The 18,685-nt window shown below is 39.2% G+C and overlaps 1 protein-coding gene across 1 annotated transcript in view; it reads right to left on the bottom strand.

Moving 5' to 3' along the window:
- LOC142761238 (proton-coupled folate transporter-like) overlaps positions 1 to 18,685 on the bottom strand; it is a 399,800-nt gene that overhangs the window by 328,962 nt on the left and 52,153 nt on the right. The window contains exon 2 of the mRNA XM_075864431.1: positions 5,230 to 5,986. Within this exon, the coding sequence (XP_075720546.1) occupies positions 5,230 to 5,986 (757 nt within the window). The remainder of the gene's footprint in view (positions 1 to 5,229; positions 5,987 to 18,685) is intronic.

Below are 18,685 nucleotides of genomic sequence, written 5' to 3'. Positions count from 1 at the left end.
GCCTCTCTGCTCTGATGGCTTTAGCAATCTCCTGGCTAAACACTAAAGCCGTCACTCAAAACAGATCAGACAGGGCTGGTAAGCTTTCAGTGAAGAGAGGCCGGAGCAATAAACATTAAGTGCCGCCTCTGTGGCACTCGCAATTACAGCTCCGGTCGCATTAAAACGTAGATTCTCAGTCATGCAACCTGGATGACTGTCACTACAGGTGTGGTTACGCTGCTCTCTCCGTCCTCTATGTAGCGCTGTCAGCAGTTTTGAAGGGTCAATCATGCTGGAAAATATCATTTCACTACAAATGAAAATAAATAAACAAAACAACTAAAAATAATTAAAAACTTTTTGTGATTCTCATTTCATTTTGACATTTTAGGTATACATTTAGGAGTTGTTTCTTTTTTTTCTACTTTCTAACACGTGCTAAACCATGTAAAAGGTTGACATCTGTATTTTCTTTCAAAAAAAATTCTAGAATAATATGTGCATTTCTTAAAAACAATTTCCGATGTATGCCACTTTATGACTATGTATGAGTTACAGTATACCTCGGGGAATACTCCTGACGTATACCTCCAGCTTATACATAGGAACAGAGCCTAATACATACTTTTGTCGTGCCTTAAAAAAACCTATTTAGAACAGTTTATAATCTCTCATCTAAAAGAAAGACAATTTCCTTCTACATGCTTTGACAAAGCCAATCCATTTTTTGAAAAAGGATGCAACATATTTCAAAAACATATTGCCATATCATGCAGGAAAATCTGCTTTAATCATTTTCTTGATACATGAAAAAGGAAAAATAAACTTTTGGATATGAGTTAATTTTGAAAAGTAGAGCTAAACTTATTGCAGAAAACTAGAAAAATTATGGAAACGTCTTTGTTATTGTACAATATTATACCTTTCCTTTGTTTTATTTCTTAAGCATGGTTGAAATCTTGAAACATGTAGGGCATCCCAGAGCTCCACATACAAATCCTTCTCAATGAATTAGAATTTTATCAAAAAGTTAATTGTCAGTAACTCAATTCAAAAAGTGAAACTCATATATTATATAGATTTATTGCACACAGAGTAATCTATTTCCAGAATTTTTTTCTTTTAATATTGATGATTAATTATGGCTAACAGTTAATGATAACCCAAAATTTTGTATCTTAGAAAATTTGAATATTAAATAAGCCCAATTTCCAAAATGATTTTTAATACCAAAATATTGTCCTACTGAAAAGTATGTGCAGTATATGCACTCAATACTTGGTCAGGGATCCTTTTGCATGAATTACTGCATCAATGTGGCGTGGCATGGAGGCAATCAGCCTGTGGCACTGCAGAGGTGTTATGGAAGCCCGGGTTGCTTTGATAGCGGCCTTCAGCTAGTCTGCATTGTTGGGTCTGGTGTCTCTCATCTTCCTCTTGACAATACCCTATAGATTCTCTATGGGGTTTGGGTCAGGCGAGTGGACCAACATCAGCAGATGACATGGCCCCTCAAACCATCACTGACTGTGGAAACTTCACACTGGACCACAAGCAACTTGAATTGAGTGCCTCACCCCTCTTCCTCCAGACTCTGGGCCCTTGATTTCCCCAAAAAATGCAAAATTTACTTTCATCTGTAAACAGGACTTTAGACCACTGAGCAACAAGCCAGTTTTTATAAAGGCTTAAGAAACCTTTGCAGGTGTTTTCTGTTGATTAACTGATTACAGTGTGAGACCCTGAGTCCACACCACAATCTTCAACTTTTACAATCTTCAACTTTTACCCAATATTCAAATTTTCTGAGAGACTAAATTTTGAGTTTTCATTAACTGTTAGCCATAATCATCAACATTAAAAGAAAAAAATGCTGGAAATAGATCAGTCTGTGTGTAATAAATCTATATAATATATGAGTTTCACTTTTTAAATTCAACTACTGAAATAAATTAACTTTTTGATGATATTCTAATTCATTGAGAAGGGCTAATATATGTAGTTAGTACCTAACTGTACATGGTGCCCAGAATGTTTCTTATATATATTAGCCCTTGCTTATCTCCACTTCCAATTGATTTGCCACCACTTTGTCAGACACTTGCATGTAAAGATAATTGTATAATGTGTTTGTTATATCTTGAAAGAATGCTATCATACAGAGACTGAAAAATACTGCCATACAACTGAATAATAATTTTATATAATAACGAAAACATACTGCCATACAAGGTCTGAATAACATGACCATAGTATGGCTAATGGAATACATTACTGATCAGGTGCAGTAGGAGACACAAATAGCATCAAGAAAACCCAATGCTGCCCCACTAAATAGTGCATGTCAGCTGCCCCCATGAATTGCTTCAGGTGCTCTCATACCTGTCTGATAAAAAAAAAGGTGAAATAGAATAGCCAATAAGGTGTATTTTTTAATCATGTGACGCATGACAAAACCCCAGTGCATAATTTTTCATGCACCATTCACAGCATAATTTTGCTGCTGTGTAAACACAATGGGGAAGAATCAAGAAAGTTGCCCTTACCAACTTTTCACAGTGCAGCTTTTATTCTTTATAGTGCATTTGAAAAATGGAAGCTGCGCTATGATTGGTTGTTATGCGCAACAAAAACAATTTTACTCTTAGACAGTTTTCATAAATCTCTCCCATTGTTCGTAATGTTTTTCTCTTTCACACAGTCATTACCAGTTTAAAATTTAATGTATTTATTTGCTGTGTAAAAATGAGCACTTCTGTATTTTTCTCTTACATCTCAGTGCGCTAATTAAATAAAGTAGTTTCATTTTACTGCTGTGTAAAAGCCGCTTTTCTGAAGTTTTCCTCTTTTAATCCTTTTTTAAACAAGTACAGTGAAGTTTTGCTTTTTCACATCGGTACAGTGCTGTGTGCTTATTTTAAATATTCGTATAATTGTGCAACTTAATTTAAAGACTATGTACACCTTTTAAAGCGTTTTTTGTTTTTTAAATAAAAATGTGTATCAGTATGATTGGTGCAACTTTGTAATTGCATTTTATTAAAAATTATTACTTACTTTTACTATAAGGGCATGACCACACGTGGCGGATTTCCTCCGCAACTGTCCGCATCAATGCCGCACAGAATCTGCGTTGCAGATTCTGCTGCGGATCTGCACAAAATGTGCAGTAAATTGATGCGGACTAGCTGCTGCGGACTGCGGTAAAAGTACTTCCCTTCTCCCTATCAGTGCAGGATAGAGAGAAGGGACAGCACTTTCCCTTGTGAAAGTCAAAGAAATTCATACTTACCGGCCGTTGTCTTGGTGACGCGTCCCTCTTTTGGCATCCAGCCCGACCTCCCTGGATGACGCGGCAGTCCATGTGACCGCTGCAGCCTGTGCTTGGCCTGTGATTGGCTGCAGCCGTCACTTAGACTGAAACGTCATCCTGGGAGGCCGGACTGGAGACAGAAGCAGGGAGTTCTCGGTTAGTATGTACTTATATTTTTTTACAGGTTGCTGTATATTGGGATCGGTAGTCACTGTCCCGGGTGCAGAAACAGTTACTGCCGATCGCTTAACTCTTTCAGCACCCTGGACAGTGACTATTTACAGACGTCTCCTAGCAACGCTCCCGTCATTACGGGAGCCCCATTGACTTCCTCAGTCTGGCTGTAGACCTAGAAATACATAGGTCCAGCCAGAATGAAGAAATGTCAAGTTAAAAAAGCAAGACGCATCCGCAGCACACATAACATGTGCATGACAGCTGCGGACTTCATTGCGGAAATTAGAATCTCCATTGAAGTCAATGGAGAAATTCCACCATGAGTCCGCCACTGCTCCGCAACAGACAGAGCATGCTGCGGACACCAAATTCCGCTCCGCAGCCTATGCTCCGCAGCGGAATTTTACGCATCGTCTAAACGAACACTGCTAAATTAAAGTGGAAGTCAATGGACAAACGGCTCCGCTGCGGATTAACGCTGCGGAGTGTCCGCAGCGGAATTTAAGTGAAATTCCGCCACGTGTGAACCCAGCCTTACTTTTTGAGATGCAGCTGCTTTGTATTGTTCATAACTTGATGTGATGGATAACAGGTGGATCTTGCATGTCAGAGACCCGGAGGTCCCGCTGACACTGGACCCGTCAGTGCCGCTAAACTGATGGATACAGGTTTCCGCGCTAGATACAGCTGCTCTGTATACAGGATGCAAAGCAGCTGTATCTCAAAAAGTAAAAATAATTTTTAATAAAATGTAATTACAAAGTTGCACCAATCCCACTGATACACATTTTTATATATATATATATATATATATATATATATATATATATATATATATATATATAAAAAGATTTTTAAAGGCTATGTACACGGTTGAAATAATTTTTATTAAAAAAAACAAAAACTTTTATCAGTGTGATTGGGGAACTTTCAATATACTTTTTAGTAAAAATAATTTTTACTTTTTGAGATACTACTGCTTTGTATCCTGTATACAGAGCAGCTGTATCTAGCTTAATCCTGTATGCGTCAAGTCAGCGGGACTGATGGGTTCAGTGTCAGCTGGTGCGGCGTGTCTCTGAAACGCAGTTATGAACTTAGTTGTGGTGGATTACAGGTGGCTCATGTGTGTCAGAGACACGCCGCACCCGCTTTCACTTAACCCGACAGAGCCTGATGGATTCAGGTCTTAGCGCACGATACAGCTGCTCAGTATGCAGAATACAAAGCAGCTATATCTCAAAAAGGAAAAATAATTTTTAATAAAAAGTATTTTTAAAGTTGCACACTAATAAACATTTTTCTAAAAAAATAATAATGTATATTTCAAAGCTATACATAGACTGATGATAGCCTACTGGGAGTCGGCAAAGGTGGTAGGTGTAAAAGACAATTGTAGGAAGAAACAACTGTTTTCTATTTTTTTTATCATCTATATGGTTCAGTTAGTGTTGTGTTAGGAGAAATTAGCATTGCTTCTAACACTGTGAACCAAAAACGGAAGAATATCATATTTATTTAACATGCAATATTGCTAAATCAATTCATAGAAATATTATTAAATGTGGCCATGATATCTTTCAATGTGACTTAATGTGGCAGTTTGTTCGTAAATACCCTTTGATATATTGCACAGTTTCTGGAAATTCTTATTGATTTTAAAGATTTTAATCATCTGCATCCCACATTTCGTAAATTAAACCACTAAATTCATATCATACTATTTTATATTTAGTACATAAAGTAAAGTAACTTACCAACATTGCAGAGATTGATCAGGAAAACACACAATAAAATCAGGTAGATTTTTAGTCTATTTTGACCTTCACGCTTTTGGACTATGGTATTGAATGAATCTTTGATGTAGGTTAGAATTGATTTTTTTGCAGGTTTATTTATTTTTTTACTTTCATCACAAGTCTCATCTTCGACATGGTATTCTTCATGAAGTCTGTTAAAACTGTTTAAAGGCTTTGATTCTTTCAGCCACAACAAAACATATAATGCTCCAAAAAAATTACAGCTACAGTAGACTCCAAATAAAATTGTAAATGTGCTATGCTCAAGTAAGGTTCCACTGAGTAGAAAGCCAAATGTTCCTCCAAGAAATATCATAGATTCTGCAATGCCGATTCGAAAGGTGCGATTCATACTTTCTGTTATGTCAGCTAAGTAGCTGAACACACTTAAAAACATGGAAACATGACCTCCGGAAATTCCAATCAATGCAGCAGCAGCAAAGGACCAGTACACGGTCATGCTTTTAACATGGTATATGGCAATGTAGAGTCCCCCACTCACTACAGAGAAGACACAAGGCAGTATCATGCCTACCCTGCGACTACCCATATCTGACCAAGCACCAAGAATGAGAGCTGGCACAATTGACAACAGACTCATAATGGAAATTTGGATTAACATGATGTATGACCCCCTGCTTTGTACAGCTTTGAACTCCTCTTTATTTTCCTGAATATCGTTACATATAGAGTCATTGTAAGATTCCTGGCAAACCTGAAAAATGAAAATAATGGACAATGAATCACAGTGACATTTATATGTGGTGAAGATACTTTAAGAAACTTGTTTCGAGGGCACAGAAACATTTATAAACATAAGACAGCATTAACATGTGATGAATGGTGCCAAAAAATATGTTAATATTAGGCATACAATGATTGTACTTAAGTTTAAGCCCAGAAGGAAGAAAATGTTGTGGATTATATGAATTATGAATAAAAAAAATAAAACAACTAATGTATATAAAAAAAAGACTAGTCTAAGAAGGGCTTACTTATCTTTACATAATTTATACACTGGTGTAGGCATCAATGTGTTGTTTTTTTTAAAACTATGAAATACAAAGTGACACTCAAATAGAACGAGCCACATTTTCCACCAAAAGTTGCAAGCGATGGCAAGAGTTGCAGCATTAAACAGAGCGATCTGGTTGTCGTACAGTTGCTTTGGTAGCTGGACATTCCTGTCTGGCGCTGTATCTCCCATCGTCGCTTATAAATTTCGCAAAACACACTGATGCATAACGCAACACACACGGACCAGATTCACGCGTGCTTTTCACACGCATGAATCTGATACACTCGTGTGAATGCAGCCTATGCGACTTCAACATTTGCAGACAAATATTTCAGTGAACACTGGTATTATACAACCCAAAATGATACAGTTTTGATAGGATATGTCTGACAGTGCGTATGGTCCCCTCTCAGGACTGGTATGTCAAGCCACACAGTTTGGGGTCTTGAGACACATTGGTTTGGGGCCAAATCTTTACAGCACTGGTCAGAGTTGGTAATAGGACATCAAAGGAGATATCGCCACTATTACCACCCTTTCGTTACAATACTTGATCAGGACAACCGAACACGCATCCAGGGAGCAGCAACTCTGCCTCCAAAAGTCAACTGTCAGTAGGAGAGTAGGTATTACACGTCATTAATTAACATATAATGTTTATTTAATAAAATATAACAGATAATAGATAAAATTAAATTGTCACTGTGCCTATATTCACATCATTCAAATCCCTGAAACTGTCCCACTCATCTGAATAAGGCTTGCAGATATCCATGCACATGCTGCAAAAATAGCCATATTTACATGTATGAAACTGATTTTCATTCTCAGAAATTTCTGCAACAAATATGCTGCATGTGACTGCACCCTTAGGGCACGTTCACACGTGGCGAAATTGCTGTGGAATTGCGCTGCGGACAGTCCGCACTGGAAATCCGCAGCAGACAGTCTGTCCATTGGTTTCCACACCTTTTTAGTTATCTTCGTGAAAACGTTGCGGACAACCATAGGCTGCAGTGCAGAATTTGGTGTCCGCAGCATACACTGGCTGTTGCGGACTTGATGCGTACTTGTGGCAGAATTTCTCCATTGGCTTCAATGGAGTTGCAAAATTATGCAATGAAATCCGCAGATGTTATGTGTGTTGCGTTGCGGATTGCTTTCCCGAACAGGATATTTCATCATTCTGGCTGGACCTATGTGTTTTGAGGTCTATAGCCAGACTGAGACAGAATGTTTTAAAAGAGAGCAGGATGTACTCTTCACCTGAATCCGCAACGACTAATCCGCAGAATTTTACTGCAAATAGTGTCTGCAGAAATCCGCCACGTCTGAACATGCACTTATAGTAAGAGCTTCTGCTTCTCTGACTTATGAAATTCTTGGATTTTTAAATTGGGGAAACTCTGTAGAATTATTACACCAAACGATACGAATGTCACTTTGCGTGTAAATAAAATGACAATGTTCCCCTCCACAGAATAGGAGGTTTGTTTTATATAGCATTTAGACTGAACAATGACATAAGACAATATTTTCTCTTTGCAAAAACAAAAATGACATTGTCATCTTCTTATCTTCTTGTCGTCTAGTTACAGAAGGGTGTAGTAAGTCTTGAGGCCCCTTGTTATGGGTTATTCAGCATAATTTTATTATAGCAGAAACATATTTGTCTAAGCATCGATTTTCTATTGAAGTTAAAATGGAGCATAGAACAAAATGGTGGAGTTAGTTAATTTCTTTCACAAGGTGCATACCTCTCAATAAATTTGTTGCATCTTTGGCTGTCTGTGTGCCTCTAAGTAAAATCTATGTCAAATAAGCTCCATCTCATTTTTAGAAAAGTGTTGAAAGTGGCAGAAATGACCCAAAATTTGCAATTTTTGCGACTTTTGAATCATTTGTGTTCAAAGTTCTGAAACCAGCACTTTCCTACCTCTCTCCACGTCATCCCACCCTACTCAACAATGAGTGACAGTTGCTGATGTATATGCCTACACACATCAACAGCCAACAATCACTGTAAGCGTAGGAACACACTAGGCGGAAATAATACGGATTTTCGACAACGGATTTCAGTAGCAGCAACGTCAGTGAGGTTTAACAAATCTAGCAACGTCAGTGAGGTTTAACAAATCTCCACCACACACAGCTGAAAAAATAAGCAGTTCATAAATTCACCTTCAGCGGGTTATTTTTTTTTAAGCTGCAGCATGTCAATTTAAGCTGCGTAATCGCTTCTCTTCTGTTGCGTTTTTTCCCTATTGAATTCACTGGGGTGGTAAACAAAAAGCTAGGTGTTGCGACTTTTGCAGCGGAAACATTGCAATTCTGCCGCAATAATTGCAAATGAAAAAGTAATTTTTAATTGAAATTAATAAAATAGCTCATACGGTACTCACCTCACTGCGTTAGTCCTAGCAATGCGATTTTCTCTTCTGAGCGCAACCCAGCCTCCTGGGATGATGTTTCATCCCAGATGACTGCTGCAGCGTTAACATGGACTACAGAATCAACTCAGGAGTCCGGGCTACGCTCAAAAGAGAGGGACGCATCGCCATGACTACGGCCGGGTAAGTATAAACTTTTTTTTAAATTACTGTAGCATTTCCGTAGCGGACATGCTGCTAAAAAAACGCACCACAATTTGATGCGGTTTTTCAGGTGGAATTCCTTGCGACTACCTGGGCATATAAGCTGTGTAGTTTTACGCGGCATATCCGCCTAGTTTGTTCTTACCCTAAGGGTGATTTCACATGTGGGGGTTGTTCCTGGTGTTTTTTTCACAGCTTAAAGTGTAGCTAAACGTTTGACAAACTTCTGACGTCATAGTGACATGTCAGAAGTTTGGATTGGTGGGGGTCCGAGCACTGAGACCCCCACCAATCGCTAGAACGAATTAGCTGAAGGGCTCGTGTGAGCGCTCAACCGCTTCGTGTCTTTTCGGCTTTTTCCGCAAATAAATGTATCGGTGTACAGACTCAATAGAAAGTTTATTGAGCCCGTACTCCGATACATCGGCTTTCTGGAGCGCTTCAGCCACTATGTTCTAATGATTGGTGGGGGTCTCAGTGCTTGGACCCACACCAATCCAAACCTCTGACATGTCACTAGGACATGTCAGAAGTTAGTCAAACATTTAGCTACACTTTAATAATACATGCAGGGATAAATGAACATGTATATAAATAGATACACAAGATGATCAGAGGAAGTATAGCATTTGTTCACCTTGTGTATCTGTTGATATTTACACCGCATTCCAAATTATTATGCAAATGTTATTTTTCGCTGATTTTCCTTAATAGTCGATGCAAATGACAGTCAGTATAATCTTCAAGCCATCAACCGTTGGAGTATAATGCAAATTTTATTGAACAAATCTCCTAATGATAACAGATTTTTTTTTTAGAAGTAAAAAACTCAAAATGCACTGTTTCAAATTATTATGCACAACAGAGATAAAAACATTTTAAAGGTTGTAAAGAGAACTAAAATGGTAATTTGTTGAATTTGCAGCATCAGGAGGTCATATTTACAGAAATCAAAAGCTCTTTCAATCAAAAAAAACTTAACAGGCCAAGTTACATTTTAACATAGGACCCCCTTCTTTGATATCACCTTCACAATTCTTTCATCTATTGAATTTGTGAGTATTTGGACAGTTTCTGCTTGAATATCTTTGCAGGATGTCAGAATAGCCTCCCAGAGCTTCTGTTTTGATATGAACTGCCTCCCACCATCATAGATATTTTGCTTGAGGATGCTCCAAAGGTTCTCAATAGGGTTGAGGTCAGGGGAACATGGGGGCCACACCATGAGTTTCTCTCCTTTTATGCCCATGACACAGAGGTATTCTTTGCAGCATGAGATGGTGCATTGTCATGCATGAAGATAATTTTGCTATGGAAGGCATGGTTCTTCTTTGTGTACCACGGAAGAAAGTGGTCAGTCATAAACTCTACGTACTTTGCACAGGTCATTTTCACACCGTCAGGGACCCTAAAGGGGCCTACCAATTCTCTCCTCATGATTCCAGCCCAAAACAGGACTCCACCACCTCCTTGCTGACGTCGCAGCCTTGTTGGGACAAGGTGGCCATTCACCAACCATCCACTACTCCATCCATCTGGACCATCCAGGGTTGCACGGCACTCATCAGTAAACAACACGGTTTGAAAATTAGTCTTCATGTATTTCTGAGCCCACTGCAACCGTTTCTGCTTGTGAGCATTGTTTAGGGGTGGCCGAATAATAATAGCTTTGTGCACACTTGCAAACCTCTGGAGGATCCTACACCTTGAGGTTCGTGGGACTCCAGAGGCACCAGCGGCTTCAAATACCTGTTTGCTGCTTTGCAATGGCATTTTAGCAGCTGCTCTCCTAATCTTATTAATTTGTCTGGCAGAAACCTTCCTCATTATGCCTTTATCTGAACGAACCCGTCTGTGCTCTGAATCAGCCACAAATCTTTTCACAGTACGATGATTACGCCTAAGTTTTCTTGAAATATCCAATGTTTTCATACCTTGTCCAAGGTATTGCATTATTTCACGCTTTTCCTCAGCAGAGAGATCCTTTTTCTTTCCCATGTTGCTTGAAACCTGTGGCCTGCTTAATAATGTGGAATGTCCTTCTTAAGTAGTTTTCCTTTGATTGGGCACACCTGGGCAAACTAATTATCCTAAGACACAATACCATCCATGAGTTTAATTGAAAACCCGATTATTAAATGTTTATGACACTTAAATCCAATGTGCATAATAATTTGGAACACTGTGTATACATAATAGCATACATTTTACATAATCTAATTGTTGTACAATGCTTTTGAGTATGCAAAAATGTATAGTGGATTATTATTTTTTTGAAGGGGAAGTTACGGTTTTTTCTTCTTATGCTGGGTTTCCACGTAGCGTAAACACTGCAGGATTTCCGCAATGGAATTGTGTGCTGAAATTTCACAGCATTTACAGTCACAGCAAAGTGGATGAGATTTAGAAAATCTCATGCCCACACAGCATATCTGTTATGAAATTGACCTGCAGTGCGGAATTTTATTGCGCAGCATATCAATTTATGCATTTTTGTTGATTTTCTGTTGCAGGTTTTCCCTATTGAATTCAATAGGGATGCAAAACCCGCAGCAGAAAGCCAAGCGCTGCAACTTTTGCGGCATAATAGCAGAAAAACTTATGACTATATATGACAGTATAAGGCCTCATTCAAAATTTTTGGTCATTATTTTGCATCAGTATTTGTAAGCCGAATCAAGGAGTGTGTCCAAAACATGGAAGAGGTGCAAATCTTTTCAGTATACTTTTTCTGTTTATGCACCACGCTCAGTTTTGCCTTATAAATACAAAATTGAAATACTGACCAAACTACTGTTGTGAAAGAGGCATGAACACAGCCTTATACTATAGAGTATTGTACTGTAAATTCCAGTGGATTTGCAGTGGGAAATCCGATAACCAAAAACGTCTGAATGTGGCTTAACAGTTCAAGTTTGTATATTCTTTCCATTTCCAGGAATATGAAGACTGGCTACCCAATTCCTATTAATACTTGGGGCTTAGACTGATTACTGTCAAATACATGTCATAATTAAAAATATAATTGCGAATAAATTGAGTGTTAGGGCACGTTCATACGTGGCAGAATTGCTGTGGAATTCCGCTGCGGACAGTTCGCAGTGGAAATCCACAGCAGACAGTTTGTCCATTGGTTTCAACACCTTTATAGTTAACTTCGTGCAGACGTTGCGGAAAACTCCGCTGCGGAGCATAGGCTGCGGTGGGGAATTTTCAGACCGCAGCATGCACTGTCTGTTGCGGACTTGTTGCAGACTTGTTGCAGAATTTCCCCATTGACTTCAATGGAGTTTCAAAATTCCGCAATGAAATCCGCAGATGTAAAAATTGCTGCACAAACTCAGTAAGGCAGATTTTACTTTAAAGTCTAAAGTAAAATATGAGAATGCCTAATTACATAGCATTTTAGTTTGTGGCATTTTTGTAGCGTTTTTGAAGTCAGTGGAGTTTTTTTTTCAAAACACCAGGTAAAAAGAATGTACAAAATGACAATAAATAAGTTAAAAAAAAGCCATATGTAGAAAAATACGAACTGATTTGTACCGGAAAAGAAAAGTGTGTAAAGGAGACCAAAAAGGAACAAGTGAAATATTTTATAAATAATGTGCTTAATTGGCAGTCTACAAGTGAAACAATTTTCCATTCACAATGGTTGACAAGTCAAAATGACCATTCACTGCAAAAAGTCTCTTAAATACTCCCACTCCTGATCATCTCACTGTAATTTGGATTATTAGGTGTAGTGAATTCTATAGCTTCTCAGATGACTCTTATAGGCTTTGTTAGTACCGCATAAAGTGTAGTGATGCATAGTTAAAGGGAACCTGTCACCAGCATTTCACCTATTAAATCAGCAATACCTGGTGGAAGTGGGTAAAATAATAATTTTTATGTAACCTATAATTATCTTCTAAGTAGGCTCTGTACCTTTAGTATTAAGTTGTTTAATGTTCCTGTGCCGTATGCTAATGAGCATAAAGGAGTCCTATCTACGTTTGAAAAGAGTCATATTTTCATTCCTCAAGCCTTTCCGAGTAAACCACGCCTCCTTACTATTGATTGACAGCTCTTTGCCTCTCCCAGAACACACAAAATCATGCGCTTGCGCATCGATGTCCTGTTCTGGTGTGTGTGCACAACGGGACACCATAGTGGAGCATGCACATTAACTAGATTTGAGGCCCGGAAGAAGCAGAGTAGAGTGTCAGACCATTCATGACGGGTGCATGCGCGCTATCTCAGATGAGATTTTGCCATTCACGGCGGGCCAGTTTTTGGCGGTGGGCGGGAATAAGAAAAGGAACGGAATAGGGACCTGTTTGGTCTCTTTAAAAATGATAGAAAATTAGTCCTGGGTCATCTATGCCGTTAATGGGATATCAGTAGTCTGGAAGCATATAAAGTCTGAGATATTACCCCTAGGGGTTTGCGTAGAAGGGTGTTACCTGCATTGCATCTTAAAAGTGAGGAGTTTCAAAAGAAATGGTATATTGATTGTTTGAATTATTCTAAAGGACTAATGGATATTATCATTGATGAGGAAAAAACCCTTCTAAATTCCTTAACAATGGAAATAGAGACAAGTGTCACTAGACTAAATGATTTTAGTACTCATCCTGGATTTGAAAAACTTAATAACAACCTGAAAAAGGATGTTGAAACTGAACAAAAAGAGATCTCAATTACAAAAAATAAAAAATATCAAACAAATATATACATGACTTTGTGAATAATGAGATTTTTTCCTTTCTAAATAAAAAATAATAAGAAAGAGGGACAAAACAAATGTAGACCCTTGTACAAGAGGGATTCATATGCTTCCACAGGTGGGGAAACTACTAGCAATTTCTCCAGTGATAATGAAACCAATAGGACTACTGAAACCGATCATAACCAAAGTAAAGTCTCTTTTTTATGGGACAGAGTAAGGGAAAGACACATAGAGTAAGACAAAGTAGAGACAAGAGGAAAATCAAATACGAGACAGAGATGAGGCAGATAATTGAGCGTAACAACATTATCAATTTGACAGATGTAAGTTTGTCTCCGTGCCATATTAGCTTGTTAAACCGTGGCCTAGGTTATTCACCTGTATCCACAGGAAATAAATTTGAGATCTCTAAAGATTTATATCTATTTTCAAGAAAAATTTAATGTTGGAGTTTATACTTAATTACAATTGCTTTTCGTTTGATGGTAGATATTACAGCAAGGTGCAGGGGACAGCGATGGGGTCCTATTGTGCTCCATCATATGTCTGCCTGCCCCTAGGGTTTTGGGAGGAATAAAAACCTCCATTTTACTAAAACAGGTGGCATTTTGGTATAGATATATGGATGATATATGGATGATGTTTTCATATATTGGAATGTTTTGTAAGAGAACTGAATCAAAACACTCCAAACATCTCGCTAACCTATATGTATAGCCAATCTTCTATAAGCTTCTTAGATCTGAAAATTTGTAGAGAAAATAACATTCTATCAACCTCTACATAGTGCAAACCGACAGCTGGGAACACATTACTTGCTGCAAGCAGTCACCATCTTACCTCACAGATAAAAGGGATCAATGTGGGTCAGTTCCTTCAAATCTGTAGAAACTTCTCTGACTTTGAAAAATGTAAAATTAAAGTCAAACCTTTATCTGAACGGTTTCAATCCAGGGGTTATTCTAAAAGTGTGATTAAACGTGGTTATAATCGAGCATTGAGAAGTGACAGAAATTAGTTGTTAATTAAAAAGAAAAATAAGAATCTGTGAGGGTTCGTTTTATCTCTAGATATGGTTCCCATTGGGATATTCGTCGTAATCTCATGATCAATAACTGGCCACATCTTACTCTTAACAAACAAATTAAATCGATAGTAGGATCAGTTCAAAGTATGGTACCAAAAAGAGCACCAAACTTAGGAGATATTTTAGTGAACTCGGAGTTCAGGAGGAAGACTGAGATAAATCAAACTTGGCTCACAAACCGCCCGATGGGTATGTACAAATGTGGGTCATGTACTTCCTGCAAATATGCCCTTAAGACAGATGGAATTTTGATGCAAAAAGAAAAAAGGAATACCATGTTCAGACTTTCATAAACTGTCGATCAAGTATGGTAGTTTATTCTATCTCTTGCCCCTGTGGGAAGATGTACATTGGGAAAACCAAACGAGAGCTCCAGATACGTATTGGCGAACATGTTTCAGACATAAAAAAGGGTGCGATAAAAAATCCACTTGCAGTTCACTTTAAAGCATTCCATAACCAATCCATGGCTGGATTTAAAAGTATGGGTATTTACCAGTTGCCTGAGGATAGGAGAGGTGGCGATAGAAACAAACTCTTACTCCAGAAAGAAACCCTTGTGGATCTATACCTTGGGTACTTTGGCCCCGGGAGGTCTCAATAATGAAATCAAATTCAACATGTTTCTTTGAATTGGTTTGTTTTGTACTCTGCCAGGTCCTTGTTGGATCCCTCTCTCCTGGGATGATTGAATACCAGTGCCCCATTGGCCAGTGATCGAACAGGGACAACCCAATTTTGACTCTCCTTCGGATACCTTAGTTACCGTTTTGATCAGCTCTAGCCCCCTACTTTGGTAACAGGATCCGGTACTGCCAGCAGCGCTCCTGGGTCTGCTCCCCATCATGGGAGGCTGTTCTCTCTTTTTTCTGGTCCCTCTCGGCTTTTGTCCTCTATTTTTTGATGATCCCTCACATTCAATTTAAATATATCTGTATTTATTACTAATTCTTATTGGATTCTTTAGTGCGGGTCACGGTAGGTGGGGACCTCATCTGTGACCTCCTTATTAGGTATTGTCGCTGACTGTTTCCCTGCCGCCCGTGACGGACACCTCTCCCTCCCCCTCTTCTCCAATTTTTATTTTGATTCCTTGGTGCTGGTCACTGTCGGTGGGTACTCGGTCTGTGACTGCCTTATGGGTATCGTCGCTGACTGCTTCCCTGTCGCCCGTAATTAGCACCTCCCCTTTCCTTTCCCAAGAAGACATCTGTCTGGCCCCAATATTCAGGTCCATTGTCTGATTACATTACTTTGAGAGTATTCTCTATTTCGGGGAGAAAAAAGGCATAGACTTGAATAGTCTACGTACTAATAACCTTTGTTATATTCTGTTACATTGTATTTTGGAAATTATTTACTTTAAAGCTAATTTTGCATGTAAAATATTAAAGTTATCTCATAGTGTAATATTTTGATATAGGCTTATAAATTTACCAAACAGCATTTGATAGCTTTATCGTGAAATTAATTTGTTCATCTTTGTTTAACGTATGAGTGATACTGTACCTTTAAACACGACACTTTATAAAGATGTGGGCATAATGATGCTCATGACGGCTTTGAGAAAGTCCCGGTCGGGACGAAACACGTCAGACAATTAACATTGCAATCCTTCTGGTACGGTGGTGAGTGATGTCATCACACCGTACATAACCTGCGTGACCTCACGCTATGCTCACTGGAGAACACCCCTCTACCATCGGCTGGAGCCGCATATGAGTTAACACATGGTTACAGGAGAAAGCTTTGCCTCGCTCACTGAAGAACGTTCTTATGTGGCTGGAGATGTACATGAGGTAACTTACGCTCACTGGAGACACCTTATTTCTCTACTATATGACTGGAGCCGTATTGAGGTAACTTAGGCCAGTTAATTTTGTGGACTGTAGCCATTTCTTAAAGGTGAAATATAGTGCAATACTCCTATGCCTACCGGAGATCGCTCCAATATCCCATTATGTGGCTGAAACCGCTTATAAGGCTATAAGAACGGAGGATTGCTACATACATCTAATTTGTACGATCAAGCTAGATTTGATGGTTGCGGATGCATAGTGAATTGAAAATACATAACACTGAAGTTATCTCTTAAGAACTTCTCTATATTGGGTTTTTCATTGCTTGGCTGAAACTGCTCATGGAGTTATGAAAATAGAGAATGACTTTGTACACTATTTTTGCACTAAGTGTTTGGGATTCATGGCCTGTACCTTGCAACTCTATTAGGATCCTCTAGGAAATTAGATGGGCCATCACTCCTACTCTCTTGTTAGTGAAAAAATTTAATCTCCAAGTGAAATATGAAATTAAAAATTGGGGTGAACCCAACACTTCAGTCCAGGCCAAATTAATAATATTCCCGCAGTGATCTTTTTCATATATCTACCTGTATTAGGTCCATTTCTTTCAGTTTCTATCATGTCTTTGTGTATGAATATGTAATGTTATAATCTATAAATTTCATGCTGCCTTACAATTGCCTCTTTATATACCTGGCCAGGTTTTCTTCGTGAGCTCCGTTGAATTATAGTTTTTTTTTATATACAGTAATTTTCCCAAAAATTGTAATTTTTAAGCTATTAATTATTTCAATAAATATTTTTTATATTTACTCTTTCATGGCTCTCAGTCTGTTACCTCTCCTCCACTCCTGTCCTCAATAACACCTTCACATGATTGGCAGGTCACCACCCCGCACAAGATCCACACGCTCATCTCCTGAAATACTCTGTGCTGCTGTGAACTCTGCTCTTACCATTACGTGGTGACTTGCCAATCATGTGAAGGTGTTATTGAGGACAGGAGTGGAGGAGAGGTAACAGACTGAGAGCTACGTAATGGTAAGAGCAGAGTTCACAGCAGCACTGAATCTGCACGCTCATCTCCTGAAATACTCTGTTCTGCCTTAAACTCTGTGGACAGGTCAGGATCCTGTTTCTTTTAAATGCTGCACTGTAGTGCAGCCTTATATAGTGGATCGAGCGGGTTCCCTAGCAGCATTTTTAAAGAAACAGGATCCTGACCTGTCCACAGAGTTTAAGGCAGCACAGAGTATTTCAGGAGATGAGCACGGCCGACCACGGGCAGCCGGTCGTTTTTCCGAGCCGTGCTCCCATTATAAGGTATAGGAGCACGGCCCGTAAAATAAAAAAATAGAACATGTTCTATCTTTTTAACGGCATGGGCACCTTCCCGTGAGAAAACGGGAAGGTACCCGTGGCTAACAGAAGTCTATGGGCCCGCTATTTCGGGTCGTAATTATGACCCGTAATAACGGGTGTTTTTACGGTCGTGTGCATGAGGCCCCGTAATGACGGGTGGCTACATGTGTGCACCCGTCATTACGGCAGCGTTGCTAGGCGACGTCAGTAAATAGTCACTGTCCAGGGTGCTGAAAGAGTTAACTGATCGGCAGTAACTGTTTCAGCACCCTGGACAGTGAATTCCGATCAGAATATAGAGTAACCTGTAAAAAAAAAGGACGTTCATACTTACCGAGAACTTTCTGCTTCCTCCAGTCTGGTCTCCTGGCCATTGCCTTGGTGACGCGTCCCTCTTGACATCCGGCCCGACATTCCTGGATGACGATATTGCCCATGTGACCGCTGCAGCCAATCACAGGCTGCCGCGGCCTCTGCAGCCAATCACAGGCTGCCGCGTCAGAAAAGAAGTTCGGACTGGAGGAAGAAGAGGGACTCGTCACCAAGACAATGACCGGGTACGTATGAAATGCTTTTTATTTTATTTTTAATCAGCAGCCTCTTTTCTCTATCAGTGATTGATAGAGACAAGTGGCTGCCGATTTGTATAATATTTTTGACCGGGTTCGGTCAAAACGGGTTCGGCCGAACCCGGTGAAGTTTGGATTCGCTGCGAACTGAACTTTTCCCGATGTTCGGACCGAAACCGTGTTCGGTTGTCCCGATTCGCTCATCTCTACTCATAGGTGTTGAAAAAGGGAAATGCTAAATTTTGTTTGTGCCCTTTTGCAATTTTTGTTG

Source organism: Rhinoderma darwinii, chromosome 4, assembly GCF_050947455.1.
Source record: "Rhinoderma darwinii isolate aRhiDar2 chromosome 4, aRhiDar2.hap1, whole genome shotgun sequence".
Taxonomy (NCBI): domain Eukaryota; kingdom Metazoa; phylum Chordata; class Amphibia; order Anura; family Rhinodermatidae; genus Rhinoderma; species Rhinoderma darwinii.
The sequence above is the reverse complement of the archived record's forward strand: the minus strand, read 5'-3'. Positions and strand labels throughout refer to the sequence as shown.